Source organism: Notothenia rossii (genome assembly GCF_949606895.1).
Source record: "Notothenia rossii genome assembly, chromosome: 4".
In the NCBI taxonomy this organism is placed as follows: Eukaryota; Metazoa; Chordata; class Actinopteri; order Perciformes; family Nototheniidae; genus Notothenia; species Notothenia rossii.
In genome coordinates, this window is record NC_136902.1 from 20,232,819 (window position 1) to 20,245,169 (window position 12,351).

The following is a 12,351-nucleotide window of genomic DNA, read 5'->3' on the forward strand; positions in this document are numbered from 1 at the left end:
AGTGAAGGGAAAACTGATTTCATAGCCATGTTCACATAGGTTTGTAACAGGGTGCCCACAGCAAAGGGGCAGCATCAGAAAAGTATCGCTGTGATTGCAAAGCTATGGAATAAAAGAAAGGTAATTACTGCAGCTGTTTATTCCTTTATCCGACATACATACAACATCTGGCTGAAAACAGAAAGCAGTATAAAGAAGTCAGTTTCCAAAGGTGCCCAGTAAAATGAGAAAGTGTGGTCTGAGTCTTGGTTCAAAAATATGGCCATAGGTTAGATTGAAATCTGATAACTGACCAGCTGTATGTAAGGTTTTCAAGATGTGAACAACTTCTCCTGTTTCCTGTCTTAACCTGATTTTCCAATAACCTGGTTTTATGTGCGCGTGTAAACATGCTCAGTGAGTAAACACAGCGACACACACAAGCACAGACACACGTGCACACAGGGGCCTCTGTGAAGTTCTTCATGGACATTTATGTTTTCCCTTTTAAAACTGTCTAACATTGCACCTGTTCCCTTTCAGTGATCACAAAATATACACACAAACAAATGGATTAACGGAAGTATATACAAATGAACTGATGCACATATTTCAGGAAGAGTGGACATGGCAGTTGCACACATGCACATTGGCAGAATTTGACTAATGTCCAAGTGAAAACAACACCAGCGGGAGTCCGCCCCCCTCCCCCTCCCTCGGACAACTTCTCTTCCATCACTCTCCACCCCTGAGCCCAGATAATAGCTGCACTTCACCAGCCGCCCACCACTCCCTGCCAAACACTGTCGGCTGCGTAAACAGAGCCCATTCACACATACACACAGGGAGGACAGTCGGGCTCGTCTGGGTTTCTAGTCCCGGCTTGCCTGTCCGAGCCCTCCGCTTCTCATAACAGTCAGCCCCTAGCAACCCTCGAGCCAAGCCGTCAGTCAATAACATGGTGGTACCAGAACTGCTATCTTCACACTCAACTCACACATGGCCCTGAGCTGACATACACACACTCCTATATATACGATACACAAACACATATGGGCAACCGTACATTGCGTGCTCACCAGTGGAATAAACTCTCACAGGTGCATGCACGAGTACAACACGCACACACAAACGCCAAGGTGCGCACACATAAATACACTACCTGCCAAAAGCCCACGCCTTTGTATAAGGGAAAATGTGCTGAACTGTTCTCAGTAAACAGTTACAATAGTAGCAGTCAGACATGGGTGTTAGGGCGGGCAGCCACAATACCCCTGTCACCAGAGAACTATTGTGAAAGGACTTACGAAATTCCATTTTTATACACTGCTTATGAAACAAATGGTTCATCTTGTTATGCGTAAGCACTCTTGTGAAATACCTACAACAAATCTCAAAAATCGACAGAAAGTCTGAGGTGACAGATTCAGCCGCCACATGGTGTTAGGTGAGTTTTATTTACAGTGGTGTGACTGACGCTGCTGAGGGGCTATAAACTGCTATTAGAGCAGAGCTGGATTCCAACACAGGCCTGTGGAATCTAGCCTGGCACATTGTCTGTCTCTGGATTTGACACAGCAGTCTGGGTGCCCAACGCCAGCCAAACAGGCACGCAAACACTACATACATTGACATATAGGAATTCACATACAGACTCCACTCTCGCAAGCGCAGGCTGACATGCTCATATTTATGTACAAGCAAAACCACGCATGAAAAGGGGGCTTGTGGAAATAACTTTAAGCAACTGCAGGGATTCAAATTGTTTATTTATAGGCGGCACTGCCTATTAATGGGCTTGGCTCTAACTGCAGAGCTGAGACAGATCTGTTAGCAGGGAGGTGTGATACTGCAGCACAACTCGTCCCTGTAGTGAAAATGGCTCCATGCTATGAAAATGTTTTCCAAGGTATAATGTAATATAATAAGGTAAATATCTTACAACTATTATATGGTTCCAATTAACTTCATTTTCATTTCATTTTCCGTCATATTCAGAATTCAAGTATGAATAACTACACCTGTCCTCATTGCCAATTTGTATTATCAGTAGTAATTATTATACCTAATTGTTATATTCCTGTAAAACAAGATGCTGCCTGAGTTACTGCAAACTAAATTATTAAGATATAAAGTATACACAGACACAAACAAACACACGTTTTATTCTCTACAGATGTGCATTGTTTTGTAATTTATTGTATGTATGTAACCTGATTTTATCTGGGTAAATAAAGGTAAATAAAATAAATAACAAGATTCATACATATCAGCTTTCACATACACATGTATGCATACACATTCCTAGAGAGTACAGTTTGGAATTAGAGAACAGAAAAGGTTATTCTCATATTTTCAAACAGCTCATTTAGTTGCATTGGCATAATTGTTTTCAGAGACAAGTGAAGGCCCTTCCCTCAGTCGTATCAATTACGACTCACTGACCTTGGACCAGCTGACTACTTAAGCCTTTTAACTTCATCACATTCATTTGACATTATCTTGAAAGGATCAACAAGGTTTATGTATATATAACAGCACAGACAAGTCCTCATTAGAACTGCAACCGTGGTGCTATAAGTCTCCTTCATATTTACACACACACACACACACACACACACACACACACACACACACACACACACACACACACACACACACACACACACACACACACACACACACACACACACACACACACACACACACACACACACACACACACACACACACACACACACACACACACACACACACACACACACACACACAAGATACCACTATCTATTCCCAGTCCTGCCCCCTCAGGCATTCTAATCTTTTAATTGAATCTTTTGTAATTATAATGAAATAACTGCGGACTTCCATCAGAGAGAAAATGATCGGGGGCCAGAATGTGCCAGCGGTCACAGGAAGCTCTTACTTCTCTGCCTTTGCTGCCGAGATATACCCCCCATTTTCAATTAGCCCCTCAATTCACATTTGAACAGCACATTAAGGGAAAACAAAGAGGCGTGTGTGTGTGTGTGTGTGTGTGTGTGTGTGTGTGTGTGTGTGTGTGTGTGTGTGTGTGTGTGTGTGTGTGTGTGTGTGTGTGTGTGTGTGTGGGTGATTGCCAAGTGATTGATCTCTCTAGCAATCTCTCAGTATGATGTAACCCTCTTGTATGTATCACTTGCAACATCACAATTAATATCCAAACAGTGATCAAAGAGATTGAAAATAAGAGTGTATTTTGGTGAGAAAAACACACTTCTCCTTCTTCTGACCCTGGAGAACTGCTAAGCGTAATTGCCTCATTCTTCTACGTAAATGAACATTGACAGAGGGGGGATCGGTCTGCATAGGCTCTCTGAAATGGCTTCCCTGGCAGTTGACTAATTCAGTTCTCATTGACGTATGACTAAATCAGTGTCCATTATCCTTACGCGCAGGGCAGCTCAGATGTAGTACCAGCTCCGTGGTATAAGGCACTTAAGGGCATTACACAAGCAAAGCTGGTTGAAAGGGTCTCCTTTTCAGCAAGCTGACAAGGCCGCCACACATGGTGTAGATCTGACATTGGCCAGGCCGTAGCCTCTCACTAACCTCTGACATTGAGGTCTCCCACTGGTGAACAAAAAAACAGGAAAACTGACCACACACTTTCAAGTCCTCTGACTGTCCCGGGCTAATGGCCAACAACAGTGACACTTATCACCACAGGAGATTTACTGCCACGACAATAGGATGTACTCATTTGGTGGAAGATTTAGGGACACACACATTTTCCACACATCTCTTAAGAAATAGTGTCTGTTTTGATTTATTTTACAAACATTCATGCTTTCACGGAATTCCCCTCCAACACACATTTTCCCACACTATTGAACTATTGTTTCAGACATTAAAAGGTGTAGCTTGACCACAGTAATTCATTGTTGAGTATCATGCCAGAGCCAGGTGACTATTTATTAACCCTGTGGTTATTTTGGTGTGCAGAGTGCATGCTTGTGTTAGCGCGTCTTTAGAAGCGAGACAGGTCCCTCTGTTGTGCAGCTGGGGCGGCTTAATGAGATATCAGACTCAAACATCAATTCATCAGCCTCATTGATGAGGACAATGAGGGGCAACTGCTTCTGCAAAGAGAGGCATTATGGCTCCTCATGTGGGGATAGGGCTGCCTTGTTTACAAAGGTTATTGGGCACAGAGGGCTAGAAACAGTACACCACACCAACCTCCACTTTGCTCTGCTCTGTTAGTCTCAGCTCCCATACCCTCGGGGCAGCTTCTCTGGCCTTTTTTTTAGCTCTTTGATTTTCTGAAACAAAGAGCCAATGGAAAATGTTCTTCTGGAATCTGGAGGCCTAATTTTCAAAATGTGTGTGAATGGGCTAAAAGGAGAGGCCATAGAAGTGTGATTGATTAAATAAACAAATCTCATCTTGTTATCATCAGGGCTTCCCTAGCTAACAGAGCAGGCCGAGCAGGCTGGAGTCCCCCCTGGCCTCGGCCTCCAATGACAGGGCATCTGTCTTCATTAAAGCTCAGCCAGTGTGCATGACAGCCACTGAAACGCTGGTGTCTTCACGATTAATGAAGACAGATGACTCCCCCCAAGAGGCAGCGAAAAGGAACAAAAAGCAGGATGACGAATAAACAGGAAAATACCAAACAAAGAATTCAGAACAAAATTCTTTCCAAAAACAACAACACAGTCGTGCTGTTATTCCCACTGCTCTATCTCTTCTTGTGTTCTTGATTGTTTTTCCACTGTCATCTCTGGCTTGACTCTCTCCACACTTCTCCCACCATACCATGCATACACACCCCCACTCCTTTTCTACTCTCACACGCTCTCTCACAACGGTTGCGGCCCCCTGTAAGTGTATGGAAATGGACCCCAGTTTTGTCTGTCCGGAGACAGGCCTGTTGTTAGATTCAGAGACTTGTCTAAAGTCAGAGGCGGAAGCAGAGCCAGGGAAAATGAGAGTCTGACAGAGAAAACTGGAGAAGGAAAAGCTTGCTAGAATATCCCTCTGCTTATTTAGACTACATTTCTAATTTATTCATTTATACTTTAAATAATTCATCTACTTATTAATTCATGGCTCCAGAGGAATATCATTATCCATCTTGTATCCAGAAGCATAAACAATTCTCTGGCCTATGAGGACTGCGGCAGGCTGAACAAAACTTTCAACAGGAAATATTTGCCGATAACTTTTTGTGAGAAATGAATAGGAAACCAAACTTTGAAGTGTCGAAGATGAAAAGATGAGCCAAACCTGTTAGTGTATTCAAAACGTCAGTGTTTTCTCTTCCTGTCACACACACATAACTCTTTTACTCTTTCATCTGGGTACACTCATAGTTTTGTTTTTAGTATACAGCACCTGGCAAGGTCAAACCTCAGGTGGCTTCACATTGTCATTGAAACTTGACTCCATATGCTTAAACCCAGAAGTCAAACATGGACACACACACACACACACACATATATACACACACACACACACACACACACACACACACACACACACACACACACACACCATATCATAGCAGAGTTTCTTTCAGATGGCTGAGCAGCTCAAACTGGCTTTGGGCTGTGTGTGTGTGTGTGTGTGTGTGTGTGTGTGTGTGTGTGTGTGTGTGTGTGTGTGTGTGTGTGTGTGTGTGTGTGTGTGTGTGTGTGTGTGTGTGTGTGTGTGTGTGTGTGTGTGTGTGTGTGTGTTGCGGGGGGGGGGGGCTTGAGGAGGAAAGGAGACTGTCTGTCCCAGTCTTTTCCTGTGCTGCTCTGTAGCCCCTGACAGCAGCCCCCTTGGTTGAGCCCTGAGGGGTAAGCAAGCCAGAAATAAGGCAGAGAGAGGAAGAGTGTGTGTGTGTGTGTGTGTGTGTGTGTGTGTGTGTGTGTGTGTGTGTGTGTGTGTGTGTGTGTGTGTGTGTGTGAGAGAGAGAAAGAGAGAGGGAAAGACAGAGAAAGAAAGACGTGACGGTGTCATACAAGAAATCCAAACAGGATGCCACTTACACTGAACACTGGCACTGCCCGTCCAGGCGAAGGGGTCCAGCCCGGCAAAGAAGGGGCTTGCCTTCCGCAGCATGCATGCACCGCGGCTGGTGACATCATAGAGCTGACGGGGGCCCATTCCCAGAGCCTCCATACAGTCAAACATGGCACCCCCCCCCCCCCCCGCCCTCAGCAAAAATCACTAAGAGCCCTCAGTCCTGCCTGCGTCCTGTCCTGCTTCCAGCGCTCACGTCACTCACTGAGGCAGTGACAACAACAAACAGCAGCAGCAACAGCTAGCCGGATCTGCTACCTTCCCTTCCCTGCCTCCACTTATCTCTGGCTGTCACTCTCTCTGCTGCCCTTTCCTGCCGATGCTGGAGTTTCCCCTCTCTCCCTCTCAGCTGGAATGCAGATCTGGTTCCTGCCTGGCTGAGCTGAGCGTTACTCTGACTCTCTCTCTCTGACTCTCTCTTCTCCCCCTGCCCTTGGGTGAGCTGCTCCCTGTCTGCTGTAACAGACCTAAATAACAGCCTCTCACAGCTCTCGCTGAGCCCCAGACACGGCGGAGCGAACCAACTGCCTCGGCATGACGCTCTGAAAGGGGGTGGAGAGAGAGTGAGAGAGAGAATGCCAGAGAGGGAGGGCCAGAGAGAGGGACCCAGGAGGAGGTGGGGGGAGCAGGGAGGGAGAGGGAGGAGAGGGGGCCGGCCAGCAGAGCCTGCACTACAGAAAGAACTGATCTGGTTAGAGGACAAAACTCTATTGCTATTCTTCTTTTCCTTTTTTTGTCCGTGCTGCTTTTGTGTTTCATATTTCAGCACAGAATGCAAACAAACACGGTCCCCCTCCCCTCGTGTCCCATTCAGATCTGGTCCCTGTCTCTGTCTCTCTTTCCATCGCACCTCCCCCAATTCCCCTGCAGTAAATATGAGCCCCCTCCCCTCCCTCCCCTGAGCCCCCGTCTCTAATCATAACCATATTAAAGTCCAGCCACTGGCCGGGTGAGTATGTGTGTGTGTGAGAAAGAGAGCCGGAGAGAGAGAGAGCGAGACAGAACATTGTGTCGTGGTTGAACCCAGAAACCAGATGCCAGGGTAAATCCCTCCTCCTCTCGCTCTGTCTGTCTGTTTGAGGGAACAGAGGATGGGCAGTACGCTCCGTCTCTCCCCCTGGAAGTGCTTTAACAGTGATGAATGAGGGCTGCCTTGCTCAATCCCCGTAGTGCATTTACAGAGACAAATACCCCCAATATACAAACACACCATGTTCTGGACACACTTCTCACAGGTTCTCTTGACCTTGTTTGTGATAAATCTCTGAGCAACCATCATGAGGAAATACAGATGCAACAATGCAGATGTGATGTTGTTGTGTAAGTATTCATTTTAATGTGCCCCCTTAATGTATCATTGAGTCAGAAAATGTGCCCTTCCACATTTAGCCCTTCTTTAACACAGGCTGTTCTTTGTATATCTAAAATAATTCAATTTAAAACATAGCAGTGGCGGTAAATCAAAGGAAATCAATAGGCGGTCTGCGGTCAATAAAAAAGCCTGTCACTGGTCCTAACTGTTGCTCAGCAGACGGATAGACTCTGGCCGGGCTAAAGCAAACAGCTTGATACAATGGGAGATGTATGATAATAGAATGGCTTTGGTTTGTGTGCCTCTCACATTCATCTCCCCCCTGTCAGGCAAGTACAAGTGGTACAGCCCAGCAGGCAAAAAAGACAACATTTCCTGTCAATCTGTGCTGCTGGCTACGCTCTCCATAAACACACACTGCCCTCCCTCCTCCTCGTCCGTCTCACACTTCACTCTTTTTCCTGTCTTATGAAAAAAACTGTGCCTTCACATTTCGGGCTATTTTGAAGGATTTTGATCAAAATGTTTATTGACCTTTAAGCTTTTGCTTCGGTTGGGATCTTGTGTTTATTTTGTTAGGCTGGCACACTCATACACACATTCAGGTTGATACAACTCACACACTCACTCACACATTTAAAAGCTCTTTTGTGTTGCATCAAACAGTAAACAACATCAGTAGCTTGATGTGTTTCTTCATACAGCTGTCAGGTCATAAAGAGGAAGCTTTATGACAGCAAGAGAGAACAGTGGGGCAAGAAAACAAACTGTTATCTATCAAATATGCCCCTGCTAACAGTTTGTTGTTAAAAGTTACTCTCTTCCTTTTCACTCTCTACCCAATTACACAATCATTCAAAAGAATGTCCTGATCTTAATGCATTTCAGATTAAATCATCACTGCCACGAGTCACATTTTTATGATCCACAGGCATTCTTCTCACACTCGTCTTTCGTCTGTTTCCTGTGTTGTTTTTTTCTTTCTCGCAGCTAGTTTCAAACAGCATCCTGGAAACTTTAAACTGGCTAATCCCCTGGTGTTCAAATGTTCCTTGTAACATCAGTGTTGTTTGCCACGGCTGCTCTCTGGACTGATGAGGCCAATACAATCGATTTGTAATATCATGTACTTATACTTGAAAATGATTTTTGTTTTTGGAGATTTATGGATCCGACTCTCGTGGTTTTTACATTTCATTGTTACTGTGTTTGAGACTGTAATTCAGACCACTAACTCCAGGTTTCCCTCTTATTGGCACAGCACTGTGAGCTGAGAGTCTTCTAGTGCTTCAGAGGGTTTGCAGAGTGAGTTTAGACATCTAATCTACACATACTCCATACTGCTGCTGACCCAGGCCGGTCCCTGCCTCCCCTCCCTCCTCCTCTTCCTTCCCCAGCCAGAGAGGTTGAACTCTAGAAGAAACCCCCACTGGGCCACTAACTTTCCCCCCAAACTTATCCTGCCCTCCCTCCCTCCCTCCCTCCCTCCCTCCCTCCCTCCCTCTCTCTCTCTCTCACTCACTCTCTGGCTCACAAGTCTCTCCATCACTCTCCCTAATATCTCCCCCATTTCATCAAGTTCCCTATGACCATTTTTTACCCATAACAGCATGATTTGTTTTAGTTGACAAAATGCTCTGCTTTTTTTTCTGCTTTTGGAAATGTTTCAGTGGCTGTCAACTCACTGGCCCTTTTGTGAGACTGCTGCATTTAATCAAATGTAATTGCTCCGATTAGACCAGACTTCTGCTCTCATTTAAAATATTTGAATGTTTCTTTTGTGATATGATGTTTCATGTCTTTATCTGTACAGTAGATAGCTCCATCAACTGCTCCCAGACTGTTTATAGTTCCACGTGGGCTGGAGCCCTGCATAAAATAAGGCTTTACTACTGTCTGACACTTTGATGCCGATTACAGATAAGACGTATACAACACATTGTTGCCACTTCCTCTCTATAAAGTCATTCAGGTTCTAGCCAGGCAGTCAACAACACAGTGGTGTGTGAGGCAATAAAGACGGCTTGTTTATAAATGCCTATGCACTAAACGCAGCACGGTGATTTTGAAAGGAATGTAGAGCTTTTGCAGCGCTGATGTGAACATATGTGCAGTGTGTGGACGTGCTGAAACAGATTGTCGGTGATGATAGAGACACTGAACACCAGCACAGAGCGCTCTCTCATTGCAGACAGTTTCAGGTTACTCAGAAACACACGCAGAGGTCCTATACTGTATAGGCTGTGCTTTCTAAACAAAAAGAAAAATTAGGTCCATACACCCAAAACAAATTGCCATTTTAAAAATGATGAACCTCTTATGAAGATGAGTTATGTTTGTTAGAGCATAATCAAAGCGTTTTCACTCATCACATCCATCAACTGCTCGACCAGCCGCGGGTTTTACACATGTTCAGCTCTGACAAGACATGTAACTTTATCCACTCATCTGCCCACTCACAATCTCCTATCTCTGAAGATACCTGATGTGTCACAGATGAGGGATGAGTGGAAGGTGAAGTATGACATGGGGCGGCGGCCATGTTGGCCTCTGTTCAGGTGCTGGTCCCAGCGAAGGCCTAACAGAGCTACTTTTCAGAGCTCTATCACTCTTGGCCATCTTTCAGAAAGTGTTTTTCACTCTCTGTCCCTCTTTCTCCCTCTATCTGCACTGTCATGACATTTTGCTATCCGTGTTTTGTGGGAAAAAAAAAAAGATCTTTTAGGTGTGCGGCCAAAAATATACCCCCCCGCCCCCCGTCTTGTTCTCGTAGGCCCGCCCTGTGCCTATGCGCCCTCCCACGTCTTCTGAGAGCCCATCCCTCATTTCTCGCCATTGCGCGCTCTTTGTCTTGCACGTGCCCACGAAGACACATCTGAAAACAGACCCCTCCCATTTTTAATAGTAGCCTCTTTATCTTCATCTGTCATCATGTCAGAGCTATAGTAAACTCTGTGGCCTCTCCCTTACCAGCAACCTTTGCTGACTTTCCACACACGCAGGCATGCAGGCACAAGCAAACACACACACACACACACACACACACACACACACACACACACACACACACACACACACAAACACGCAAACTTTCAGAAAGTTTCCAGCACTTAGGGCAAATTGGCTCAAACTTGCACAGAGGGATAACGAGAGGAAATCCAAGGTGGAGGCTGAGGAGAAAGAAAGCATGAGAAAAGAGCAAGGGAATTCAAGAGAGCATAAGCCTAAAGGGTTTAGGATATCATCGGAGGAGCAGATATTCCACCCAGTTTCACAAAACCTCTGTCAGTTGGTACTTTAAATTGACTGGGAAACAAAGTCAGCCTTTGTGCTCAGCTCATTCCCCCCTCATCTATTGAATCAAGGCCAGTGCTAGATACAAAATAGAAAAGAGCAATGTGAGGGGAATCGATTTCCAAAAAGAAAGGGGAGCGCCTTGGAGAGCTGTCATCTTGAAGCGAGCAGTCGCCAAGGGAGATGAAAGCGAGGATGTCAGATGATGCAGGGCTGTTTATTACAGCAGTGGAGGCTCCGGTCTCACTGATGGATCAAGCCAAACAAGCGCTGAACGTGCTGTCATCACACACAAGTACACAAATGGTCCAGTCCTAGCGATGCTAATTTGCTATTTGGATCATGGTCACAGGAGCAGAGGTGCCAGCGAGCAGATGGCTCCTTAATGGCCCTTTTTTTACTAATTATGTTTTTGACACTCAAAATGATTTACCAACTGGATGGTTCGTCATTAAATGTAGTAGTATCTTTACATTGATTCAAAAATACAAACCCGTTAAAGGATAGAGATTATATTTATAGTCTTATCCACAATTGTACATACAATAAATCAACAAATGTATGTATATACTTTATATTTAGACTAAAGATGTTGTTCTTTGTTAAAAGAAATAAAACATTGTTTTTATTATTATTATTAATCATTTCCAATGTTTTATTTCAGTCTTTTAAATGATTGTTATCCATATGCAACGAGAACATAATAGTCTACTATTAATCCCAAATATATTTCTCTCATTCCTGAAATTCTCCTGAAATTCTTTGAAATCCAAAATGTTTTCACCCCAGGCTCAGGCCCCTTCAATAAATCTAACAGAGATCACAAATGACAGAGAGGTGCAAAGAGGTCAGAGATGGATCGGTTTTCAAACATAAAATCAAACTTGCAGGTGTCTCTGAGGGACTTTCACAGTTTTTAAAAGAGCAAACGGGGAGAGAAACTTCAAGGAAGTGAGGGCCAGCAGGGCTGAGCTCCTCATTTGAATATCCATACACAGCTCACTTTCTCTTTCGTCCCCCTCCCTGCCTCAAATATACAGTATACCCACACTCACAGTCAGTCACGCACAGCACCTCCATCGAGGCTGGGCTGAAACCCGGCACTTCAACCTTTATAAAAATAAATACAGCCGTACAATGTGCTGTTTGTGCTCTGCCCATATCCAGCGGAGAAGGCTTCACTCTGCTAGGCGAAATCCTTCCCTGATGTCCCTATCCTCCATTTAAAGTTTCACTTTAACATTCCCTCTCATTCCACATTTCCCACCAAAATGGCTCCTTTACGCAACTCCCCGAGCTCCCTAAGCCAACATGACCTCCTTGTGTATGTGTTTAAGAATGCAATGAGTGTTTTTAATTATGTCACTCTGCATGAGGATATTCTTTTCTGCTGGAACATCTTGGTCCTTTTCATTGTCTGTCTGACTTAATGGTGTGTGTGTGTGTGTGTGTGTGTGTGTGTGTGTGTGTGTGTGTGTGTGTGTGTGTGTGTGTGTGTGTGTGTGTGTGTGTGTGTGTGTGTGTGTGTGTGTGTGTGTGTGTGTGTGTGTGTGTGTGTGTGTGTGTGTGTGTGTGTGTGTGTGTGTGTGTGTGTGTGTGTGTGTGTGTGTGGTTTAAATCCATTCCCAACACACACTGTACATAAACTAAACATCTGTTCGCTTTAACTCCAGCAGAGGCACAACTGAGCAGACTGAGGCAGCGTTTAAACAAGTTTC

General features: G+C 44.8%; 1 protein-coding gene across 4 annotated transcripts in view; it reads right to left on the minus strand.

The window, feature by feature from the left end:
• The window catches only part of rarga (retinoic acid receptor gamma a), a 42,528-nt gene that overhangs the window by 13,323 nt on the left and 16,854 nt on the right, over positions 1-12,351 (minus strand). Inside the window, exon 1 of one of the 4 annotated variants that reach the window (XM_079674399.1) lies at positions 5,994-6,560. The exons of 2 other annotated variants lie outside the window; for them this stretch is intronic. In XM_079674399.1, coding sequence (XP_079530525.1) covers positions 5,994-6,138 — 145 coding nt within the window. In that variant the 5' untranslated portion in view covers positions 6,139-6,560. Of the gene's footprint in view, positions 1-5,993; positions 6,561-12,351 lie in introns of those variants that run through there. One more of the 4 variants, XM_079674400.1, reaches the window with a different exon arrangement.